A 26,315-nucleotide genomic window follows, 5' to 3' on the forward strand; every position below is an offset into this window, starting at 1 on the left:
AATACAATTTCATCCAACAAGCATGTTTATTTAAAAAACACTGGACATCCACATTCACTAGCAATTTCCCAGATAGAATTTGATGTAAATATGAAAGCAGAATTTCCTCAACCTTGAATCTTGCCATGTGGAACCCCCAGAGAACTCATGTACTTCCTTCATGGTCTTTTGTCTCCTTCCTTTGGCCATTTTGACCTCCAAGTTTCTCCTCCTCGACACAAGCATAAAATTCAGCCTAGATTTTCATCAGAGCAAACACTTCAGCTTATTTTAGACATGGCTGCTGCTCTGTTTGTAGAGGCATCAACAGACCAAGGAGATTTTACAACTGGACAGGTTTTTAAGTGTCTAACATTAGCCAGGATTACTTGTTTGACATTCCAAGAATGAGTATACAGTGAGCAGCTTTCTGCCTTTGGTCAACAAGATGTGCAAGTCTATCAACAGCAAGATTCAAAACATATTTTTCTGTCTTACTAAACACCTTAGCTTCTTGACTGGATTAGATGACTGTGGTCAGCATTCAATATGCACACCAAGTACTTGACCATTTGCCTTCACTACAACAAGTATAACAAAGTATGAATCGGTAATTTACAATTACATAAATACAAAGCCATTTGTGTATGGGAAATGAACAACAGCATTTTTTCAATATCTTACGCAATTCCCAGAATTTCAAGTCCTTGACATGATCAATTTATTTTAACAGTCCTTTTGGCACAGGTGCCTTGTAGATTATTTTGCCTTGAGCTCCAGAAATTACTGTCGGAACCAGAGCTTTCTACAGTAAGGACAAGAATAAACACTCTATTCTAGCTTTACTATAATATCTACAGGGGTTAGCTCTTGGACAAACAGGATGTCATCACTGTCATAAGTGTCCAGGTCAGTGTGGTCATTTTCTGGTTCCTCTTTACAGACAGTGAGCGCTGAGCCAGAGCACTCAAAGGGCAACTCAAATACCTTCTTAAAATATTCTCCCTTCTGGCTGAGATAACGTCTGCTTTTTGACACCATTGCTGTAACCTGCCATGCCACACACCAGGCAAACTCCCACTTCCGGTCACTCTGCACATTCAGATCAAAGTTGTACTCCAGGATCTCATACAAGGCTTGCAAATATAGAACCTCAGATTTCTGTGTTATGAATTGATGGATCTCGAAAACAGCACCTCTGGTGAGTGCCTGCAAATTAAGTTTTGTCTTGGTTTCTGACTTCAAGCTGACATCAAGGTCCAGTCCTATTTCTGTGCAGAAGGGATAGCTGCTGTATTTGTCCATCTGTACCTGCTGCACATCCCCAGTCCAAGCCTCCTTTTTGCTGTCATGGTACAACTGTTGTTCATCTAGAAGCTCTTTCACTCTGTTGCCGTTTGTCCCTCGCCGTCTGAACTGGGCCATGAAGGGAGCTCTCTGTGAGCCTTTGAGTGGGAAAGTTGTGTTTAACCATGACTGTTTTGCCTTTGGTTTTTTCATCATGAATTTATGCACCAAGAACCACTTTCGAATGCGCTGTGCAACAGCAGCTTTCTCGTCTTGCAGATCAAGATCAAAATTGTGCTGGAGGACATCATAAATGACCTGCAAATGTGTTCCACACAGTTCCTGAACAAAGTTAAACATCTCAAACACAGCCCCATTGGTGAGGACACTCAAGTCGAGCTTCTCGCTCACTGGACGCTCATCTGTCACCCAAAGATTGAGGCCCATCTTTTTACAGAATGGGTAGGCCTCCATGTCAGGGTTCTGGATTATGTCTGAAGCTGGATCCCAATTTGTCTGTTGCTCTATCACGTCATCCTGAGGGGCAAAATCACTTGTTACATCCACCATGTTGTACACCTCCGGCAGGTGAAAAGCACTGTTGAGGAACTGTATGTTGTTTCTGAAAGGCTGGCACTGCAGACCCTTAACTTTGGTGAGAATGTAAAACAGAAAATTGCGCTCATGCGAAACATCTTGAAGGTCAAGGGAAAAGTTGTTCTTCAGAATGTCTAATATGAATTTACCTCTAGTTCTGGTCATTGCATTTGCAAATTTAGACACTTCAATCAGAATGCCATTAGTCAATAATCCTAGATCAATATTCTGTTTTTTACCAGAGCCAACATTAAAATCTAAGCCTACTTTTCTGCAGTGGGCAAACCTGAATTTTGCACGGATGTGCATTGAGAGTATTTGTTTGGTGCGACCAGCTCGCCTCCTCCACAACCGCAGCTTTGGTGTTTCTACAATGTTTCCCGTTGTATTTACAGAAAACAGATCCAAGGTTGTTTCTTGAGCTGTGCTGTGTGGAATGGTGGGAGACCAGACGCCACGGGCCGTCAAAGGCAGCGCTGTAGACTTGGAAAGCTCCTCTTCCTGCCTTATATCCATTAACGCTGCTGACTTCCTACCTGTGGCTGTTCCTGACAAACACTCCTCCATCTTCATGTTTTCCAGACCAGTCTCTGGCTCTGAAAACATTTCTCTTTCAGCATCAACTGGACACATGTATGACAGGTCGCCATCCTGCCAAAAAGTGTTGTCGCTATCCGGCGCGGTTCCGATGGTGTCAAAAACGAAACAATCCCTGCGTGTAGGCTTTCGCTTTCGCTTACTGTCTTCTGTTAGTGTTTCCCAGACTTGGTGCTTCGGTTTGGCTGCCTGTCTCTTTCTCACCCTTGATCCCGTCGTCTTCGGCTGCAACACGAAAGGCTCGGCTCGGAAAGCAGCTCTGACATCTGCCGTTATGCCAATGTTTCTTCTCTCCATGAGCTTGGTGATTAGCGGACGGGTGATAACTTTGTTGAGGCTAACGCTGAAGTTGTGCTCAAGCACGTCAAAAACAATCTGACAGTGTGTTCCACACAGCACTTTGGCGAAGTCGAGCACTTCCAACATCACACCGTTGCTTAACAAATTTAAATCCAGTTTCTGTTTGGGTGTATCCCTTGGTCTGATATCCAGAGTCAGCCCGATTTCCTCACAGAATGGGTAGAGCTTGTCTTTTAGGTTTGTTTTGACTCCGTTGGGCTTGCATACAATCAACTCATCATTCAACGCTCCATTACAGTCATTCTTCTGACGCTCTGCAGAGGTGAGGTTTATATGACCGTTCCTGCTACCATCAACGAGGCCCGTTTTCTCACTGACTTGGCAAAATGCATAGCAGAGGCCTGACACCTCTGGTGCACTGGATAAAATCTTTGGGTCCGGGAGCAAGAAAACTTCTTTCTTTCGCTGAGGCTTAGTCTTGATATTTTCTTTCATAATTTTCACTTTATTGTGAACACGTGTTGCAAAGTCATAGCACTGCATCTCACTATCCAACCCGAGATCAAAGTTGAAATCCATGATCTCATACATGAAATACTTTTCTGCTTTAGTCACTGCTTTAGCAAAGTCACAAATGTCCAGCATGATGCCATTGGTCAGAATCCCTGGATCCAGCTTCTCCGCCCTCGGGAAAGCCACGTTGAAATCCAACCCGATTTTAACCGAGTCGGGGAAAGGGACCGCGCCTTTCTGATATCGAATCCCGCTGTGAATGCGGCGCTGCCAAATGTACTTGGCGTCAATGGTGTCCATGTTGGCAAAGAGAGACAGTCAAAACTTCTGCAGAATAACTCCAGTCAGTGGATCCAACATGAGGCATGTACATGGAGCTAGGATCTTTTACATTCACTATGTACGCTGTCACTGTGCTCACACTTCAACTTGGTAGCTAAATAATCCATGTAACCTTGTATAAAAAAAAGACAGAACTTCATTTCAGTCTCCGTCATTTAGAGTGCAGTGCAACTTTCAATCAGCTCCTCTGCAGTCCAGCTGAGTTGAGGATAAGCTGTTGGCATCGTCCTCTATTGATGTGCCATATTCTTAGTCTGTGAATATAGTCAGGAGATGGAAGTTAGTATTCTGACAGAATAAAGCACAAACATTCTTTTCTGTTGTAATTCAATTTAATTTGCCTGTTGCCAGAATTGCCATTTTCTTATATCAAATTGCTTTTGAAATTTCAATTCAATTTCAATTTTATTTATTTGTATAGCCCAGAATCACAAATTACAAATTTGTCCCAAAGGGCTTTACAGAAAAATACAACATCCTCTGTCCTTAGACCCTCACATCGGATGAGGAACAACTCCCTAAAAAAACCCTTTAACAGGGAGAAAACTAGGAAGAAACTTCAGGGGAGCAACAGAGGAGGGATCCCTCCCCAGGACGGACAGACGTGCAATAGATGTTGTAAACACAGCAGTATTGGCGTGAACACCTTATACTTGCCTACTTGGTATTTTCTTGCTGGTGATGTCAGCGTTCACCTCACAAGTGGTATTTTCTAGTTTAATTCACCACCGCATAGATGAAGCTGAATTTGAACCGGTATTTCAAAAGTAACTTTCGTAAATGCAATTTTCCTATCCGCTTTGAACGCAACACCGCCGTGCTTTTCTGATTTTCAAATTCTACTCCAAAATGGCACCTGTATGCGATCGTGCCTTGTTTCTCAGAGGCCACTCACACTGGCAAGTTTGATCCGCGCCCAAGCACGATTGCCCTTAAAATCCGGATTCTTTGACCAGTGTGATCGCTCCGTATCGTGCTTGAATACAGTACACTTCCCCCGCTCTGGCACGGTTGGAAGGGGTGTGCTTCAGCGCGGTACGGGCGCATACACGAGCACATGCACGGTCACGCACGCAGTGCGCGGATGTAAATCATGCAACTTTCCTCCTGCCTCTGCAAAACTGTTTAATGTGCGCAGCGCGATTACCGGCGAATGGCCGCGTTGCGCAATCAGTAATCAACCATGTTGTCTGTGTCATTGTCCGTTGTGCTGCTGCAACCGCGTATAAACAAAAGTCGGTTTATAATGAAAGTACAGCAGTCTGTGTGCGGAGATCCGGCAGACCTGGTGCTGGCCGGCACCGCGTCGGCACCGGCCGGCACTGGCCGCGGCACCGCGCGGTGTGCGGCCACCCAGTCACCCGGTCTGCCGGATCTGACAGGTGCCGCTCCGGCTGTCAGTTGGACCTTTCTGAAGAAGGAGGAAGTTACCTCCGAAACTGTCAAGGTAAATAAACATCCCATGTCTGATTAAAAGGACCAAAACGTTTTTTTAGTTAAAAGGAAGACATGATGTATTTGAACTACATTGATTTATAATGACGTCGGGCCATGCCTGTTGTCGTATTTCAACGTGATGACGTGCACACCGAGGGCAATCGTGCTTGGGCGCGTTTGGGAAAAAGGTAATGTGAGTGCAGGCCAGCCAGGGACTGGGGAGGGGGGGATTTTGGCTTTAGCACGATACGGGCTCAATCTTGCCAATGTGAGTGGGCCCTCAGTCACGAATACACTGCCTATCACTGTTTCCCACCGTGCAGCATGATGCAGGACACATGTCCGTTTTGAACATTGTTGGCAGAAACCATCCTGCTGGATTTTCAAGGCGGTGAAACTGATACATCTACGTTAGTGCGCTAAGGGGCTAGGTTAGCATCGTGTTAGCACGCCAATACTGCTGAGAAACTACATACTGCGCGCAATGGAAACTGAATGGCATGTTGTAACACATTACCTGAGCATCATATAAAGTCGCCGGCATCGTGGCTGCACTCCTTACCGAGGTGTGTGATCGGTAACAGTAGAATTACAGCTGCACATGTGCTGTAGCACAACACAAAGCAATCCAGATGTAACGTTAAAGCTAAACGGCGTGCGGTGCGCTCACTGTGAGATGCATTCATGGCCGCCTCGGAATATTCCCTGCGTTCCAAATCGCATACTTATACTTTTTACTTTTAGTATGTACTGCAGCTGCCCTTAAAAAGTATGTAGTTTAGTATGTATTGGGACATACTAATTCTTTTTTCCCAACTAAAAAGTATGGTAGTATGGGTATTGGAACGCAGGGATTTTCTTCTCTCTCTTTATTCTCTTTTCTTCTTCTCTGTGTTTTTTGGCGGATCGCAAAACAAAAGGTCTATACCGCCATCTACTGTATAGGAGCGTGTAGAGTCATGGTATTTGTTTAACCTGTTTAACAAGAACTGACTTCTGTATTTTAGAATAATTCCTACCTTTGTTGTCTGTATTCCACAGAATCAGGGTGGCAGGAGTTGCCACACTTGGTCCAGAGGAGGTATGAATGAGATCCTCACTGGGGGTTGGGGTCATCAGGTTGGACAGAGCTGGTAGTCCAGGAGCCATGGAGGAGGGGTGAGAAGTGCTCTCACTGGGGGATGGGCGGCTGTGAGGAGCAGGAGGGGGGAGCAGTGGTGTAGGTGCTGGTTGGAGGCGGACAACAGGTGAGTCAAGGGGGGACTGAGCAAGGTGATCTAGTTCCAATGCGTAGTTGGAACTAGATCACGCTACACATGGCTTAATGTTTGTGATGTCCAGATAGAAAAATTTTAAATAAATAAATATATAAAAATTAAGCAATATCAAATACCATGTCACTTTTAAATAGATGTTGATCCAAATTCTGCTAATGAGAAAACGTTGCATGATTTAGTTATGGCAATCAAACCATCTAAGACTCTAAGATGATTTTAACCTAAATTTTATGTAATTTATGTAAATTATGCTAATGAGGAAAGGTTGTATGATTGCACCATGGTAATGGATTTTCATCACAAACATGGATTTAGAGTCTTACATCACCTTTCCAAGTTAACTAGGAGAAAAATTCTAGAAATTTCCATTTTTTGGCAATTAATTAGTGCATTATACTAATGACTGAAATTGTCCAACATGCAACATTTAACAGCCAAGCTTAATCTTATCTGCTAAGCCTATAGATCTTTACCTTATCTCATCTTTACCTGGCATTTTAATCATAAAAGTTCCTGGGAAACAGCATTGTTGGGTTTCATCCAGATCATGTAGGAGTTTCCGCTAGACGAAAACAACTAAAGTTGTATAAACCGAGTTGTTACCGTGCTGCATACTGCATACTGTAGTATTTAATTGTGTCTTTTAAATCTTGTTTATGTATTTTAAATCAGTGTAAAGCACACCTTGTGTGTGAAGGGTGTAATACATAAATTAATTTGTTTTCTCTTACCTAGTATACATGCATATCCATAACCATATGTATATGCATAAATACTCATTCAGACTGAGTTTTGGGTATGTAGTTAGTACACACTCTACACTGCCGTGTGTTCATTCTGTTGAAGTATGATCTATCTATCTATCTGTTGATCTGTCTGTTTTATTTGAATGAGGATCTCATGTTAAAGCTCCACAGCTACAGATAAAATGATAATTCGTTCTTCATTATTTTTTAGCAAGTTGTTTAATATAGTTTTTGTTTTGTATTAACATCTTGACTGTATTTACATTTGATGAATGAAATATTTCAGTATAGCTGATATACTAGAACGTATCGGTTATCTATCCATGCAGCACTAAACAGGATGCACACACAAACAACAGGCTCTACTCTCTCTCTCTCTCTGTGTGTGTGTGTGTGTGTGTGTGTGTGTGTACATGCAGTCACCCTAATGATTCAATAGCTGCTCCGTCATTGGCAGTGGCAGTAATGTGACTCTGGTTGTCCTGTGGGCCGTGCTGGACTGACCTCATGTGTTTTCTCCAAGCGTCAGTACTGTCACTACAAAACATGACAGCATCATCTGAGGCCACTTCCTCTCCCTGCTCTGCAGCAACACATCACTTTCCAGCCAAATGACACCTGCCTCCTTTTGAGTGTTACTATTATTATTGTTGCTGTTATTATTTTTATTCTTCTTAGTATAATAATAATAATAATAATAATAATTATTATTATTATTATTATTTTAAACTTTGAGTTGCAGGATGGGCTCTACTTGTGAGGTCTGCCACATTGTAATTTCCATATAATAAGTCAGTTTTAAGAGTACAAAAAAAAAGTGTGTCAGATATAAATTACTATAATGATAACAACACATTCAGATGACTTCACTCACAATTCGTAAACAAAGGCAAAAATTCTGAATGCAAGCAAACATCACCTGCTATGTTGGTCCAGAAAGCTGAAGGGAGGAAGTTCATATCTGTGGGCTGTTTTATTGTTTCCAAACTGTTTCTTGTGGGTTCTGCTTTCTGTGTTGCAAAAGTGTTTTTTTGAAATCACAAGTTTAGCTGAAAGCCCCAAGAAAACCCACACATGGCACCAAAGAGGCTGCAGCGCTATCTATCTATCTATCTATCTATCTATCTATCTATCTATCTATCTATATATCTATCTGCCTGTAAAAAAAAAAAGTGATTCTCACTTTAACTCACTTTAAGAGTTTAGGTGGATTTACTCACCACTATTTCTGTCTATCTGTCTGACTGTCTGTCTGTCTATCTACATATCTACAGTGCATTCAGGAAGTATTCAGACCCCCTTCACTTCCTTCTTAATAAATTTGCAACTTTGTCATTATTGGGTACTGAGTGTGGATTAATGAGAGAAAAAAATGAATTTAAGAGATTGTAGCATCAGACTGCAACATAACAAAAGTGAAAAAACTGAAGGGGGTCTGAATACTTTCTGAATGCACTGTAGTTCTACTTATCTTTTCTGATGTTGAATTCTACATTTACATTACTACTGTTACTACTACTACTACTACTACTAATAATAATGATGATGATAATTCAATAATACAATTCAAATAGTTGACTTGTGGTAGTGAGTTTGTTTTTGGTTTCCCTTTCTCAGTTAAGACTTTTAAAGAGGAACTACTACTGTGTTAGGCTGGTGACACACACACACACACACACACACACACACACACCATATAAGCCCTCTGTAGCCTTTTGGCTCAGTTGACTCCATCTTCTCCTCACAGCAGCCACGTCTCTCTGCTCCATCCAGCATGCAGAACTACGTCAGGCATGTGGAGCTGCTCGGCTTTGAAAAGCGCTTCTTCCCAAGTCAGCACTATGTAAGACTCTAGAATTTCTTCCATAAAACACACATTTTACTCATCACATTTTGACTGAACATTTCGGGATTAGTCAATGCACACTTTAAATCATAGTTGAGTGTTTGAAATGTGTGGATTTTGTTTGCTTTTGTGACAGGGCAGTATGTTAGACTCTTCTGAGTCACAAACAGGTTCGTAAATGTGCTTGAAACCCTGTGATGAATTTTTTCATCATAAAGGACATGCTAATAACCAAATCAAATGTCACGATAGTTTTGACAGAATACCTCAATACTGGTATTGTGACAAGAATGTGGGAGTGACTGTTGGAGCTTTCATTAGATATTTACAAGACATTTTTGATAAACAATCAGTGATGCGAATATGACAAATGAACTGATAGATACAAACAACAGAACAACTAGAGCAATTTAATAAGTTCAGCAAAATGCCTGTCTCAACTGTCATGAAGGCTTTTAAACTAAGAAATGGCAACACACACACGGTATCATGTTATGATGATATCTGAAATTCCAGACAATATCTATTCTCATATCACAATATTGATATAATATCGATATATTGCCAGGACCTAGCCTGAATCACATATCAATAAATGCTTTAAAGTCACTGAGAATTGGAAGCTGCAACTACAGCCACTTCCATCTCAGCAACTTTAAAGAAAATTTTACTGCCAAAATTTCTGCTACTGAAATGTTCTGGAAAACGTTGACAACTAAGTTCTTGAAAGTTCTTGAATGGAATGTGAATTTGACCTGAAAAGCTATAGAAATCATAAGGCAAATCTGAGAGTAATTATATCTCATATAATACAAACAGTGTGCACTAATATATGCATATAGGCAGACTTAAATATTTGATGAGGATGATCATGATGCTGAATCCTCACATGACTGAGCTGTATACTGAGCTGAAATAAAGGGGCTTCGTATGAAGCAGCATTAAAGAATCATTACCAGGTGACATTTTATTGGCTGCCTGGGGCATTTTGGTTTGTTTTCTATAAACTGTGGGGCCTTTAAAGCCCTTTGAGACTGTACAAGTGATTAAGGGCTCCACATAAAGTTGAACTTGATTAAAAAATGGTAAAGCTGAGACTGTCAGCCTCTAGCTGAAATTTTACATTTTGTTGCATTCTGATCCAAAATGTTGGATTTTTGATTTGTCAGTAAATCTTCTGGGTTACTTTATGGCACAACAGCAGATGGTGAACAGAGTAAAAGCCTGATGTAATCCTGATATAATCATTGGTATTCTTAATCATTGGTATTCTTATTGATTTGATTTGATTTTCTATTGGCAGGTCTACATGCTGATTATAAAATGGAGCGACCTCTCTGAGAAGCTGATCTACAGGACATATCCTGAGATCCACACCTTCCATGTGAGTTCCTCTGCACCGCAAAACAACTGTTACGTAGCTCAGAGACATCATCCCAAGCTCTTTGGGGGTTATCTGTCTCAAAAACACAGCTTTTCCCTCTTATTTTAATCAGCTGAATCAGCAAATCCACTAAACCTAAGCCTAATCCAAAATAAAATAGAATGAAGTTGTTCCGTGTTGAGACAAGTTGTGTTTTGCCGTAGAAAACCCTGAAGGAGATGTTTCCCATCGAGGCTGGTCAAATCGAGAAGAAAGACAGAATCATCCCTTCATTACCTGGTGAAAACACAACTGCATACCCTTAACACAACACACACACTCCTCACTACTTTCTTTTTTTTTTTTTTTTTTTTTTTTTGTCTTTGGAGTTACAAAAACAATATGCCCCTTTTGGCTTCTTTGTCTCATCTGCACAGATTACGTTTCTTCACTCCTTTGTCAGTTCCTGTCATAGCTGGGAAATATAATGTGTGTTTCAACAGAGCATTGTGAAACTAAATGACTGTCACTGCAGAATATAGTAATCAGAATCGCTTAATTCAAGTACAGGAAATAAAGAGGAATTAGTTTTGGCGACGTGTGCAGAGAGGCTACAGAGCTGATGGAGTGTGAGCCCCCAGCACACATGTGTTAGACTATATATATGCAATGGAGAGCAATGCATGTTCGAAGAAAAGGAAAGGAAAGTATTTTTATTGAATGCGTGCGTCCAGGAAGCACCTGTGATTATGAACCAAACGCGCTACTCTACTTCTCTTTTCTCTGTTACTGAGGCAAATACAACCTGCAACAAGACAGAAATGTTTGCATCAGAGTTTGCTTAAGTTTTATGGTTTTGACCCAACTTTAAAGCTGGCAAGACTAGATGTTTGTAATACCCACAGCATGAGCTACTTTGTATGTTGTCCTGTGAAAACAGAAATCCTCTTGACATGCTGCTGGACATCTGACCTACAATGACCAGACATCCCACTTTCATGCTCGCTGTGTGTGTCTTCGCTCCCACATTTTAAAACAAACATCGACATGTTATACATCAAAAATGTTCAGCATTTTCTGCTGAATCTAATGATGCCAGGATTCAAACAGCTGCAAAAAACAGCAGACAGAGACTGTGTTATGGGCTGCCACTGCTTGTGCACACTGACAAATACCTTGTGTCTAAGGTATCTCACAATGAGTACATATATTATAATCCACCAGTGCAATCACTATGTTTTGTGTGTACTATTTTTACTTTGCCATTTTTCGTTTGCTGATGTGCTGTTTGTGGTGTTGAATGGTGCTCGGTGTCATCTAAGTGCTGAAATAACCGTCCCCCATCCTGATGAAGACACCTATGGTACGTGCATAAGCGCGTACATGTGCACATGCATTAACATACAACTAACCTTAAGTATACGTACTCTTAAGTATACTTAAGGGTCTCTGTTTGGGAGTTGGAAAATATGATCACCCTAAATTAACCATGACATTTTTTTTTTTCTGACAGATGAAGCTCAGACATTGCGTAGTTGTGTATTTTCAGCAGATAGTTTTGGTTCCTCATCAGTCTTCGAGGTCTGGAGGTGAACCAAAGCATTTGTCGTGAAAGCAGAACTCATAAGACTCATACAAGTTTTGCTTACACAACAAATCTGGCGCAATGTGGAGAAGGAGAAGCAACGAGAAACCTCAATTCTCCTGCAATACCTCAATCTTACCTAGACCATACATACACTGATGTGGAAATTCCCATGTCTTCACCTGCGAGTGGGAGTTTTTTTTTTTTTTTTTTTTTTTTTTGAGTTTCGAAAGCCACAAACTAAAGGAGGAAAGTGAAACGAGGATTGTTCTGCACTGTCTCAGCCATACAACTGCAGCCCTGAGGCGGATCTACGGGTGGGCCTGGATGGGCGTAGGCCACCCAGATTGACAGCTTGCCCACCCTATCAGATTCAAGACCAAAAAATGACTAACTAAATAAATAAACGTTTTAATGTCCTTTTTCCAACGTGTATTTTATGCTCGTTTACAACCTCTCGGCTCGTTTACCGAGAGGTTTTTTTTTTCTTTCATCATATCATTTTATACATGTCTATCTAAAAAAATAAACAAAATGAAATAACAGGCCCATCCAGAATTTTTTAGGCCCACCCATTAGCCATGTTCTGTATCCGCCACTGCTGCAGCCCCTCAGGCTTTAAGTCTTTATGCTAAGCTAACATGAAATGCTGCCTGTAGGAACCAAACCACTGGCTATACAGAGGTGAAAATGTTATCAAACACCTTAGAGACACCTTAGTCAGAAAAAGGGGACTTTGTCCAAAATGTTAGCGTATTCCTTTAAGATGAGAAGTTTCTGTGATACGAGGTGTGTTCTCAGGTAGGAACACACCTCAGCTGTCCAGCTGACGTGTGTTCCTCTCTGTGTCCTCAGCTCCCAGGTGGGTGGACAGCCAAAAGTCCACAGAGACAAGGCAGAGCACCCTGGCAGAGTACTGCCATTCTCTCATCAACCTGCCACCTCACATCTCGCGTTGCACGCTGGTCTGCAGCTTCTTCAAGGTCCGACCGGAGGATGAAAACCCACCTGCCCCAAACCCGTCAGTATAACACGCATGATGCCAACTGATCTGGTAGACAGTTTGAATGGGGACTTGCAGGAGACACAGGAGAGAGAGAGGTTATATGATTTGCAGTTGAGATTCCAGGTGTGACTTTTAAGTGTGCGAAACTGTGTCCAGCCTGTTCAAATTTTAATAAAATTTGTATATGAAAGATGCAACAAAATAAAATGCAAATTTGGTGTTTCCATTAGTTGAGGCAAAGACAATACATAAAGAAAAATGGTAAAATCTTAAGGAATTCAGCACAGAAAGTCAGTCATAATTGCAAAATATCTGCAAAAATCTCAGATAATTGAATCAAGACCCCAACTCCCTGTACATTATCCTGCACAGATGTAGGTCTATTTACCAGCATAATAATAATAATAATAATAATTTTAATTGTTTATTTTTATACACAACGAAACTTTAACTCTTCCATGTTCCAGCCTTGCACTGCTGCCATTGGAAGTTTATGTGTGTAAGCAATGACATTCTGTATAATCATTTCATCTGCAGACTGAAGCGAAATGAGACTTTTGTGGTGTCCAGGGATAAGTCCAGAGGCAATGCATCTGGTAAGGCTCATGCTGAACTGTTTTATGTACACCATCTACTCAGCTACATGTGCTTTCAATTCTTCAACATCCCCAACCTTGTGAGTTTGCCCGGTTAACAACTTTGTAATTGAGATGCAATGAAATGAAGATGGGCTAAAGTAAGGTTGAAGACATAATGTTGATTATATTGCTCCTAGAATTTCTGAGCTTACTTGCCGCTTATGAGCTGTTCACATGCATTGCTTCTGCACACCTCAGACTTCATGTCTACTTCCGGTGAACTTGACACACAAGTGAATATGTGTTGACTATACAGTTTCCTCCATATAAAATTGGGAGGCCGCAGCCTTTCTTAAATTTCGTGCCCCGGCGTGATTAAACACATTCTTTCTAACTATAGACGCTGTTACTGTAGGAATACTACAGGAATATTATAGTGGTCGTGCGCGTTGCAGTTACTACAGGAATACCACTGAAATATTACAGGTTGATTTATCCACCTAAGCAGAGAACCTCTCAAATCTGCTGGAACAAGTAAGTAATCTGAAATTACAGACGAGGTTTAAAATAAATAAAAAAAAAAAAAAAAAAAAAAAAAAAACAGACTGTGTTTTTATTCATTATGCAGCTGCTTTACAGCAGACATGCACTTTAATTTGCATTTGGTCCATCAGCTGACATTTCAGCTACTGGGCCACATACACTTGTGTGTCTCTGAGAATATCAATTACCCACTTTTTCAGCAGTTCTCTGTCTTTGGGAAATGTATGGAAGCTGAGCATGGAGTTGAACCTGGCTGAAGCTTATACACTGTGGGACGCAGCAATGATAGGATGTGCAGCTGTCCTTGGTTTCATAGGCTTTGAGCTCATCATTAACAATAAAGGCGATTCAAAAAAGAGGAAAAACAATGAAAAATCATCACGACATTCCAACTGAAAAACAGTTTATCTGAACCCAGGCAGTCAGCTAACCGGCTTGCTGTAGATAGTGTGGCAGCGTAAGTTGATATGTGAGCTGAGATTTGACCATATACGTCGGAGCCTGCCGTGCATAGAGCCCACTGCTGCTGTTTTGTAGCCTTTTTCACCAGCAGTTGTTGCTTATATTAATAAGTGTTATTCCCAAATGCCACCTAATCCTCAAAACTCCACTTAAGAACTTTTGCATCTTATTTGCTCATTCTATCAACTTTTCATATATGCAGCACATTCATTTACTTATGCAATTTATTTATTTATTCCAATTTATGTATTTACAGTGTCTTATAATTGTATCATTGCTGTTGTATTGTTTTATTATTTGTTATCAGTTTGATAAATGAAGCTTATTATTTCATTGTTATTGTTATTATTTATTATCATTATTATTATTATTATTGTTGTTGTTGTTGTTACTAGTATTGCTGTTGTTGTTCTAATATTTTGTAAGTAAAGTCTTTAGCAAACTGATAACTAAAGTCATAACCCACAGGGAATGCAAGTTTTATGTCAGCAAATAGTTTCAGAAAGGGCTTTTGAATTGCTAAAATCTGTTGTCTTTACATATTGCCTGTGTATTGTGAGCTGAACAGAGGTTTCACCTCACTTTTCCTCCTCCTGTCAGAGATTTCTGGTCCCATCATACTGGACAGCTACAGGGTGATCGCCGACTTCAGCAAGACTTCCAAACATGAGATCAATCTGCACACCGGGGATCTGGTGGAAATTGTGGAGAAAAGCCCCAATGGTAAGAATGGATAAACACTTAATGCTTTTTGTTCGAACTCCCCTGCCTTTTAAACAACATTTGAACGGAAAGGGAACGGGTCGGGTTGGCTGTTTTCAGAGCTGCCACCTTGGGCAGCCATCACAATAACAATGGATTGAATGGTATTGAGGAACAGCACTCATGAACCCACCAGCACTGTGTCATGGTCATTAGTAATACATTACATATTAATCAATCAATCAGTCAGTCAGTCAGTCAATCAAGTTTATTTGTCACATGTAATCATATAAGTGACATGAGTATAAGTGACACATGAGTCACTGTATCTTGGCGGCCCCGGTTGTCTGTTCTTTTCTGTTCAGGTTGGTGGTTCTGCCAGTGTGAGTCAAAACGAGGCTGGGTTCCCGCCTCCTACCTGGAGCCTCTGGACGGACCAGAGGAGGCTGAGGATGCTGAGCCCGACTATGCAGGCAAGTTACCTCTATCTCATCTAGGAATCACACTGTAGTTCCCCCATCACTAATGCTGGCACAGCTTCATAAGTGTGTGCGTTTATGAGGGACGAAAAATGACAAAACAATAAATAAATGAATAAATAAATAAATACGCATATAAATATATAAATGCATAAATAATTAAATTAATAAATATTTCTACATTTATTTATTTATTTATTTATTTTTGTTTTTATTCATGCATTTATTTATTTATTTGTTGTGAAGGAATTTATCATTAAAATCATGTATTGCGTTAGCCTTTGTATGACCTCAGAGTTAAACTGGTGGTTTGTGCCATGGAGCAGACCCTCTACCAGCTTATCTCATTTATAGGTGATCAGTTACTTCTCTGGAATTTATGACTAGACCTGTTCATTAGCTAGATCTGGTTCTGGAAAGTTTTTATTGCTTTATTACCCGATTGACTATGTAATACATGCAAAGTATATGTAAAATCAGAAGACCTTAAAAGTGTCCTGTCACCTCTGTCACATTGACAATCTACCTCCAAGCTTTGGTGTGTATGATTCTCCTGCTGTCACAGCATTAAAGGCCTGAAGACCATCTGACTGTTCGTTTTTGCTGTAGACTTCCATGACAATTTGGCGACGAGGATGGGATCACTAACCTGATGCCACTGGCCTACAGGAGAAAACTTAGTCTGGACGCAGACAGGGGAACCTCGCTTAGTCTTCAGAGAAGCCCTAAGATTTCTTTGTTGGCTGGTGGACATCAGTAAGTGATCCTTTTAAATATCGAGAGCAATATTGAATAGTCTGATCGTCTTAAGTATTTGGGTCTGGGACCCAAGGGATCCCCTTAGGTCTGGGACCTAAGCAGTAGGAGCAGAGCTCTGGGAGCTCTACGGTAGGAGGCCTGGGGTCTCTGAAGGGTAGGGGAACAGGAGTTCCCTGATCAGGAAGTATTCGTAAGGGGAAAGTAGTCCTCTGAGGACATCAGTGCTCCGAAGTACGAGGCCTGGGGCCTCTAAGCGCGCTAGCCGGAAGGGCAAGAAATCACGTGATAGAGCTCTGGGAGCTCTAAGATAGGAGGCCTGGGGTCTCTAAGCGCGCTAGCCGAAAGGGCAAGAAATCACGTGATAGAGCTCTGGGAGCTCTAAGATAGGAGGCCTGGGGCCTCTAAGCGCGCTAGCCGGAAGGGCAAGAAATCACGTGATAGAGCTCTGGGAGCTCGAAGATAGGAGGCCTGGGGTCTCTGAGGGCGCCAGCCGAAAGGGCTAAAGTGAATTCACGTGGTCTGAGTTGAAGGTTTTGCCGGCTATTTGTTTGTCTGTGTTTTTGTCTGTGTTTATGTCCACGTCTGTGCTTTTGTTGTTGCAAAGGAGTGCTTTGTCCTGGAAATTGGTGGTGTTGTTTTATTGTTTTTGTGAGCAGATAATTGATTCTGAAGGTGAAAACCCACTGTATGGAAATTGATGGTGAGTAGAAAAAAAAAGCATAAAAAAGGAAAAATAAACTTGCGCGTAAACCTAAAAATCTAGTGAAAGAAGGTCACGTAAATTTAGAAAGATGGAAAACATCAGCGGAAAGAGAAACAATTTTAATGATTTAACCGGTGTTGCAAAATGGATGTATGAAAAGCATGCTGAATTGTGTCTGAATTGTCTTTGTGGTGTGGAAAAGGGGGATTTCCTGCTAAAGGTAGTTTTAGCATCTGTCAACTTGAGCAATTGAGGGAGAAATTAAAACCTATTTATAGAAATAGGAAAGGGAAAAGAGAGTCCTTAGGTAAGTTGGAGGCTTTGGTATGTAGGGTTAAGAAAAGGAGTATGAAAGAAAGAAGGTTGGAAAACATAGCAAAGAAGGAGCTGCTGGAGCAAAACCACCTAGAGAACTGGTTGCTGGTAAGTTTGGTTGGGAATTCTGTGAGCCCTTTTGTAGTTATATGACTAAGTGGACAGATGGAAAGTGGCCTAAGGAGGGTAGCTTAGCGCCATGGGCTATACAGCTTTTGAAGGACAACTTAGATGATATATTCCCAGAAGGTAATGTAAGCTGAGACATGCCATACATGAGAAAGTAACAAGAGAGATTTTGCCATGGTGAGCCTTTACACTATAGATCCAGATCTTGATGGCCCACCTCCCTACAACCCTGCAGCTCATTCATGGATTGGAGCAGCAGGAAGGGGGGCAGGACCACAGGCAGTTGGGGGAGAACCACAAACAGGTAGAGGACAGCAAGGTGCTGAGGGTGGAGGTCTTCCTCCCCCGCACACACCTACACATGTACACACACACACTGCATCAGCAGCAGAGGGAGAAGTTAGTTCCACAACTAGCCTTAGCACACACACATATCCTGGTGTGCCACAGATCACTGATTCAGTTAGTTGTAAACCACTCACTAGGGACGAGGTCAGACGCAAACAGAAAGAGGCTGAGTAGGAATATATTTTCACTGAGACCCTGAAATTAAATTGGCAAGATGTGAGAGGTGCTTTTGATGCAAATGTTCCATGGTCTGCTAATATACAAGATACATATACTACACAGCTAAATGCTCTGTACACTCGCATAGAAGAAAGATTTCCACCTAAAATGGACTGGACTAAACTCAGAAATCTGAGGCAAGGGGCAGCAGAGACATGTGAAGACTGGCAGAAGCGGTTGATGAAAGCTTTTGAAGAGTGCAGTGGGTTGCAGAAACCTGATGACATGACCAACCCATCTCCATGGGAAAATCAACTCATTCAATTGCTAGTGGAAGGACTGTCTCCAGACATAAGAAAACTTGTGATCAATAACTGTGTGGGTTGGCAAAATGCTCGCTTGGCTGAAATATTAAGACATGTTTTTCATGCTGAGAATGTCATAGTAACCCAACAGACAGAAGCTGCACGCAAGAAGCAAAAGGAGGACACTAAGCTTCACATGGCCCAGCTCGACTTCTACGACAGTGTCAGCAAAGGGCAAGGACGGAGCAGAGAACGGTACAACCAAGTACCTAAAAGAAACAAATTCCATCAGCAGCAGAGACGACAGACAGACAACTGCTACATCTGTGATGACCCGGATCATTGGGCCCGTGACTGTTCCCTCAAGCGGCGGCAGCAACAACAGGGTTCTGGTACAACATGGGACTTAACACCACCCCATGGTGTCACAGTGAGTAAACCCATGCCCAACTCACAAGGAAGAGACCAATGATTGCCTGCCAATACAGGTGAAGAGGAAGAGACTCCTCTCCTCCTCCCTGTTGTCATTCCACCTACTGACCTGCCTAAATTAGTCCTGCACATTGAAGGTGATGCTTATTAAGTTCTTATTGATACAGGTGCACACTACTCTCTTCTCAAGGTCTCTTTGAAAACATTTCCTATGTCTAATGATTCTTCTCCCACTTTTGGTGTATCAGGCATCTTGGAAAGAAGTGTCTTCACTTAACCCCTTACAGTAATAGATGCAAGTGATGGTACACACTTAAATCATGCTTTTTTGGTGTCTCCCTCCTGTCCTGTTAACCTGTGTGGCAGAGATCTATTGTGTAAACTAGGGATCATCATTGGATGCACTCCTGAGGGGCTCATACCATCCCACAATGAAGAGCGCTTGCTTGGCTGTATGGTACTTTTATTGTCCAACTGTCCCTGCCCACCATTACAGCTGGGACTTCCTAGGGGGAACAGCAGACTAAGTGGCTAGGGATGTGGTAAGACAAGCACAGAACTTATGGCATGGTAAAAATCTTGTAGTGCAACCAGATGAGCTTAAATGCAGTGCATATTTTAGTAATGAAAGTCCATGTACAGAATTTGAGAAAGAAAGGTGAGAGGAAGTGTTAAGGGAAAGGATAATAGGAAATGGCCTATTGGTTACGAATGTTTTTGGTTGTGTTGCTCTTAAATTTGACACCTGCTCAGGAAAAGGTAATCGAATGCATGATGCACACCCCCATGTCATTTTAGCAAAGACAGACAAGTGGTCTTGGGACCGGGTGGGGGTGTATGTAAACAGCTGGGTCAAGGCTTGTGATTGGCATACAGATACTGAACAGGCTTTAACCTCAGCTCTGGCTCTAGAAATTCCAGACTCATCTAAACCTTTTAGTCTATTTGTTGATAAAAAAAAAAAAAAAGATGGTTTTATAAAGCTGTTCTGTGTCAAACCCATGGTGACAAGCAAAAACTTGTTGCCTACTATTGACAGGGTTAACGTTAGTTACGTGGTATGCCTGCTTGTGTGAGAGCTGTAGCGGCTGCTGCGGCTGTTTTTCTGCTTCTTCTCCTCTTGCATGTTACAGGGAACTGAAGGTCTTCATCCCACATGCAGTTGCAGCCATCCTTCTACAGAGAAAGACCTCTTATTTGTCGGCAACATGGATTCACAGCTTCCGTTGCAAGAAAGCCCTGGATGTGCCTGTGGATGTGCCTGCAGAAGAAGACTGGAGGAACATCCCTGAAGACAACTGACTGCCATGGAGGGGGGACCAAAATCTTCTTGCATACTTTCAAACAATTAGATCCTCCTTAAATAAGGGCATGACAATCCTCTGCATGATAATCTTCATGATTGTATTCCTCTTGTTTTGGTCTGAACATAACCTGGAGTTTGTTTGAATTTCATGCACTAAGGTTTTTCCCTCACATATGTATATGAGGGTTTTTTTTTCTAGTGCACATATTATTAGATAGCCATATGAAGTCTTTTACCCATCTCCAGTCTCTTAAGGGGAAGGGATGTTTGGCCTCATATGTATCATGTGACCTGGACTTTCTGTTTTGTTTGGGTAACTCTTTATTGAATCCTGTTGGATCAAATTAGGTTGAAAGATGAACAGAATCTCCAGGCCATGTGAGTAGATAAGACTGTGTTTAATAACTTTGTATCCATGTTTATGATATATGTTTATACCACCATACAATGATTTTAATGTTAAAAAGGAGGGAATTGTGAAGGAATTTATCATTAAAATCATGTATTGCGTTAGCCTTTGTATGACCTCAGAGTTAAACTGGTGGTTTGTGCCATGGAGCAGACCCTCTACCAGCTTATCTCATTTATAGGTGATCAGTTACTTCTCTGGAATTTATGACTAGACCTGTTCATTAGCTAGATCTGGTTCTGGAAAGTTTTTATTGCTTTATTACCCGATTGACTATGTAATACATGCAAAGTATATGTAAAATCAGAAGACCTTAAAAGTGTCCTGTCACCTCTGTCACATTGACAATCTACCTCCAAGCTTTGGTGTGTATGATTCTCCTGCTGTCACAGCATTAAAGGCCTGAAGACCATCTGACTGTTCGTTTTTGCTGTAGACTTCCATGACATTTGTGTATTTATACATTTATGCATGTATTTATTTATTTATTTTTACATTTATTTATTTATTTATTTATTTATTTATTTCTACATTTATTTATTCATTTATTTATTTATATATTTATTTTTACATTTATTTATTTATACTTTTATTTATTTCTACATTTATTCATTTATTTATTCCTTCTTTTATTTCTACATTTATTTATTTATTTCTACATTTATTTATTTATTCCTACATTTATTTCTGTATTTCTACATTTCCACATTTATTTATTTCTGTATTTCTGTGTCGTATGTTAATAAGGTGGGCGGTTCTTACATTAGTCTTAAGCACGATTGGTTTGTGGGTGTGATCCTATCCACTGCTACTGCCCGGACTGGCAATAGCAGTGGATAGCAGTGGACTAGCTAGCCCGTCAACACCGGGAGATTTTTGGGGGGGCTAGCGGGGCTCCAACCGGAGGGAGGGAGGGGTTGTAGTGGAGCGCCGACCGGGCGAGCGGGGGGGGCTGTAGTGGAGCGCCGACCGTGTGTGTAGTCGGACTACTGGAAGTAGTCGGTGGGTGCATGATTTACCACATCATTCGCCAGTGACCTTAAATCACTGACGATGGCTCTCAAAACACTTTCCATTGCGTTTTACACAGTAGCTAGTAGGGCATTAATGTAAACATCGACCCGTCGAAAGTCGAAGAAACACACACACACCCCCACACACACGGTCGGCGCTCCACTACAGCGGGGCTCCAACCGGAGGGAGGGAGGGGTTGTAGTGGAGCGCCCCCCGGTCGCCCGGTCGGCGCTCCACTACAACCCCTCCCTCCCTCCGGTTGGAGCCCCGCTAGCCCCCCCAAAAATCTCCCGGTGTTGACGGGTCGACGTAACGTCGACGACGTGGAAAAGTCTGGCGTTGTTAATGCCCTAGTAGCTAGCTAGTCCACTGCTATCCACTGCTACTGCCTGGACTGGCAGTAGCAGTGGATAGGATCACACCCACAAACCAATCGTGCTTAAGACTAATGTAAGAACCGCCCACCTTATTAACATACGACACAGAAATACAGAAATAAATAAATGTGGAAATGTAGAAATACAGAAATAAATGTAGGAATAAATAAATAAATGTAGAAATAAATAAATAAATGTAGAAATAAATAAATAAATGAAGAAATAAAAGAAGGAATAAATTAATGAATAAATGTAGAAATAAATAAAAGTATAAATAAATAAATGTAAAAATAAATATATAAAGAAATAAATGAATAAATAAATGTAGAAATAAATAAATAAATAATAAATAAATGTAAAAATAAATAAATAAATACATGCATAAATGTATAAATACACAAATAAATAAATAAATGCATGAATAAAAACAAAAATAAATAAATAAATAAATGTAGAAATATTTATTAATTTAATTATTTATGCATTTATATATTTATATGCGTATTTATTTATTTATTCATTTATTTATTGTTTTGTCATTTTTCGTCCCTCATAGTGCGTGTGTGTGTGTATATATATATATATATATATATATATATATATATATATATAGTAACGCCAATAATAATAGTGTTGCAACAACAGTAGTGCTCATGATAACACTAATAGCAGTAATCATGAAAGTAATAGTAGTGGAACAATGACAGCGAGAATTGTAATAATGATAAATATAGGCCTGATTGTAGCTGGACTGAGTACTACTAATAATTAGAGTAGTAATAATATGACTGATGAAAACTAAAAGACGTATTGTAAAATGGGTGCTGATCAGTGGAATATGAATATGTAGTAGCCTGTATGATTATGATTTGTGGGGTCTATATATCCTCTCTCTGCTGAATTAGTTTTATCTCTGATAAGGACAAAAACTTATCCCCCTCATCATAGTTTATGCTGCTTTACCCACAGACCACGTAAAATATCTAAAATGAAATAGGGTATTAAAAAATCTATGCTACAATGTGAGAGCAGTGTATAGTGCAAAAACAATAGAATCAGAAGTGGACTTGACACTGACAGTAGAGATGACAGCATGTCGAGGCTCTGTGACGATACAGTTTACTGCACACAGAGCTGAAGTAAACAGACATGTTGCCATGTCTGTCCACAGGGCTGTATTGAGCACTGGGGATTTTATTCTGGCAGGTTAAATTAGCATTTAACCTTTTTTTTTTTGTTGTAAATGATCTCATATTTTATGTGTCTGGATGAAAAGACAAGGCATGAACTTGACATATCGCTGGCAGTGAAAATATCACGCTATTTGAATGAGTTTTTAATGGACTAAAATAGATACTAATCTATACTGGCACACTGGTTCTGATTTGTTCTCAAAAATAAAAACATAAAAACATTTTTTCACAAATCCCACCCTGGTGTAACAGTGTTTTAACTGTCTGTTTTACCATAATGCCACATTTCTGTCATGTAAATATAATGAGCAATAAAATATTCATATCTGATCTTGGGCAAAATATACCAATTTAAAACAAACATTAATGTTGCTCTGATTTTATTTATTTATTTGGACACACAACACAGACTGTTACACAGAGTGTAAGAACAGTAAAAATATCACATCTGGAATTGCTCCTACATAACCTCTCCGAGTGAAAGTAGCGAGAGTAAAGGCCGGATTATGGTTCTGCGGAGACTCGACGCCACGCGCACACAGTTCTCACCCATGGCGTGTGTGCCCAACATACCTCTGCGTTAAACGCTAAGCAATTCTCCGCTACAACGCTATGGTGCGCGTTTTTTTTTTTCTGCAGACCTACTAGACCCTGTGGCGTATGGTCGCTGCTCTTCCTGTTGTTGTGCCAGCAGCGGCATTTTTAAAAGGAGCAGCAGTAGATCCAGATCCAGCATGATCCAAACTTTCCAAACAATTTGAAATCAACCGATGAATCGAGATGCGATCACAACAGCAGTTCTTTTAAAAATGACGCTGCCGGTACAACAATAGGACGTGACTCCGGAGGGGCGAAATGCTGGAAATGATGTAGTTTGGCGGACCAATCATAGCTCTTGTTGTCAGTGGGGGGCCTGCGTTGGGAGCTACGTGGGGTTTGCGTAGTTACAATTTCTCGGAGGTGCGCGGAAAGGCTCTGCGGTGGTCGCACAACCCCCGTAAGCTTCGCACAACCCCCGTACGCTCCGCTTATGCAGAAGCATAATCCGGCCTATAGTCAACTGGACTGAATAGTTTTCAGAAGACATTTCGCTTCTCCTCCAAGAAGCTTCTTCAGTTCTGTGGACTGGCAAAAAAACTCCCAGGTATTTAACCTCATGTGAGGTTGTGAGGGTCGTCGATACCACTGCTGTGAAAGGTGTTACCGATCATTGTTGAGAGTTGTTAGGGTCACATGGTGTCATGAGTGGTCGATCGTTATCCCATGGGGTCACTGGAGGTGGGTGTTTCAATCTCCTGGGGAGTGATGAAAGGACAGTATTGTAGATGGGGGATAGGTGGTGTCTGAGGCCCCCTCCTCGGTTAAGTGATGGCTTCTCTACTTTGACATAGATGGCCTCCTTCACTCCTCGTGTCTATCATCAGTTTCATGAGAATTGTGTTAAGACCAAAATAGATCATTTTAAATTTGTTTTATACATCAATTGTGGTATCTATGAGCTACAACATGAGGTCATAAACCTAGCATAAAAATGCACCATTTTAGCTGTGGGGACTAAAAAAGTCAAAATGGTAGCTCTGGGGTAAGTTGAGCCATTTGGCCAGGGGTAAGTTGAGCCAGAGGCCCATACACTTAATAAGTGTATTTTGGCTGTAGCCTAAATGTCTTAAATATTAAATAATAAATAAAATAATAAATATCAATTACTTATTAAGTGTATAGGGTAAGTGTATTTTGGCTGTAGCCTATATGTCTAAAATATTAAATAAATATTAACCCTCCCCCATGCCCCCATGCCCCCGGTGGGCATGGGGGCATGGGGCCACGGCCAGTGTGGCCGTTGCCACCAAATGTGTTACATTCATATGTTCATAACTGACCTTACTGTCAGCAAGGACACCAAGAAACTAGTGTTCTAGTGTTTTCTTTCCAAAAACACAGCTGTTAATTTTCTCTTCCCAAGCGCATTTTAAGGCATGTTAAAACAGCTGTTTATTGTACCTGGTGAATTGTGTTTAATAAAAAAAAATACATATGAATGTGAAGAAGTGACTGTTATTTAGGGAGGGAGAAGGTGAGGGAGGGGTGGGATGGAGGTGGGGAGGAAGGTGGGGGGTGAGTAGGGATACAGCTCAACTTACCCCGCTCCTATGCTCAACTTACCCCATACACGGGGTAAGTTCTGCCACAAGACCACTTTTTTTGGAAATACTATATTATGAAAACAGTTATGTTTACTCTCATTCTGTTTGTTTGAAGAGATGCACAACATCCTGAAATATATGCAGATATGTTAGTTAGCAACAAAACTATGATTGCCTTGATGTAGTGATCCTAAATATGAAAAATTGCTCATCTTACCCCAGTCTCCCCTACATACAACCCCTGGCCTGTATTTGGAATCGGTTCTGTCTGTTTCTTCACACGACAGGAGAGCTGTACATCACCATCAAGGCCTACAAGGCAGCACAGGACGATGAGATGAGTCTGGAGACGGGGGTAACCATCGAGGTCATTCACAAGCTGCTGGATGGCTGGTGGGTCATCAGGTATGAGGTGCACAGATACACACACACACACACACACACACACACACACACACACACACATACACACTTGCAAGCTCTGGATCTCACATCTGAAATCATCATTTTCTACTGTCATTGTTTTCTCTTAAGCAAGTTGCAACCAAGCTCTTCCCAGTCACCAGGAAAAAAAAGCAAGGATACATTCAAATGTCAAGTTCGAGCTCAAGTTTTGTGGTGTGGCGTAAAAGCAAGTGAAAAATGTGACATTAGGAGGCAGGTGGAGTGGCACATGTGTAAAGCAAGAGACATGTTTGTTTTTCGCTAACAATAGTTAGCTAATATTATGTTTAACATTAGCATTAACATTTCGCAATGCTAACCATGACCTTTTCCTAACCTTTACCAAGTAGTTTTGGTGGTTACCAAAGCTAATGGAAGTGGCTAAGGTAGCTAACGAGCTAACATTAGCTAGCGTTGACGCATGCACAAACATTAGCCATCAGGTGACGTTGATGCAGGCTACACTACATTGGCTATACAGTGGTTCCTCGTTTATCGACGGAGTTACGTTCTAAAAATAACCCGCAATAGGCGAAATCCGCGAAGTAGTCAGCTTTATTTTTTACAATTATTATAGATGTTTTAAGGCTGTAAAACCCCTCACTACACACTCTATACACTTTTCTCAGACAGGCATTA

The 26,315-nt window shown here is 41.0% G+C and overlaps 2 protein-coding genes and 1 long non-coding RNA gene across 4 annotated transcripts in view; 2 read left to right on the forward strand and 1 right to left on the reverse strand.

The window, feature by feature from the left end:
• Nucleotides 1-6,199, reverse strand: LOC115371969 (uncharacterized). Of its 2 annotated transcripts, none has more exons than XM_030069638.1 (2): nt 6,072-6,199; nt 1-3,869 (listed from the first exon to the last, which is right to left on the reverse strand). In XM_030069638.1, exon 2 carries the CDS (start codon nt 3,571-3,573, stop codon nt 811-813), a length of 2,763 nt encoding a protein of 920 aa, XP_029925498.1. In that variant the 5' UTR covers nt 3,574-3,869; nt 6,072-6,199; the 3' UTR covers nt 1-810. The 2 variants fall into 2 exon arrangements, with proteins under 2 accessions (XP_029925498.1, XP_029925497.1); XM_030069637.1 differs by lacking the exon at nt 6,072-6,199 and adding an exon at nt 5,570-5,735.
• The window catches only part of ncf1 (neutrophil cytosolic factor 1), a 24,411-nt gene continuing 4,279 nt past the window's right edge, over nt 6,184-26,315 (forward strand). The window contains exons 1-9 of the mRNA XM_030069639.1: nt 6,184-6,299; nt 8,823-8,918; nt 10,225-10,305; nt 10,509-10,584; nt 12,725-12,890; nt 13,413-13,471; nt 15,059-15,181; nt 15,526-15,633; nt 25,520-25,637. Coding sequence (XP_029925499.1) covers nt 8,850-8,918; nt 10,225-10,305; nt 10,509-10,584; nt 12,725-12,890; nt 13,413-13,471; nt 15,059-15,181; nt 15,526-15,633; nt 25,520-25,637 — 800 coding nt within the window. The 5' untranslated portion in view covers nt 6,184-6,299; nt 8,823-8,849. The remainder of the gene's footprint in view (nt 6,300-8,822; nt 8,919-10,224; nt 10,306-10,508; nt 10,585-12,724; nt 12,891-13,412; nt 13,472-15,058; nt 15,182-15,525; nt 15,634-25,519; nt 25,638-26,315) is intronic.
• LOC115371971 (uncharacterized) lies at nt 19,295-20,926 on the forward strand. The gene is made up of 2 exons (XR_003929405.1): nt 19,295-19,331; nt 19,923-20,926. It is a non-coding gene; the product is annotated as an uncharacterized LOC115371971 (long non-coding RNA).

This window comes from Myripristis murdjan, chromosome 14, assembly GCF_902150065.1.
Source record: "Myripristis murdjan chromosome 14, fMyrMur1.1, whole genome shotgun sequence".
NCBI lineage: Eukaryota > Metazoa > Chordata > Actinopteri > Holocentriformes > Holocentridae > Myripristis > Myripristis murdjan.

What these genes read in the sequence shown, in the direction of transcription:
- LOC115371969 (XM_030069638.1), bottom strand. Translation starts at nt 3,573, where the DNA reads ATGGACACCATTGACGCCAAGTACATTTGGCAGCGCCGCATTCACAGC.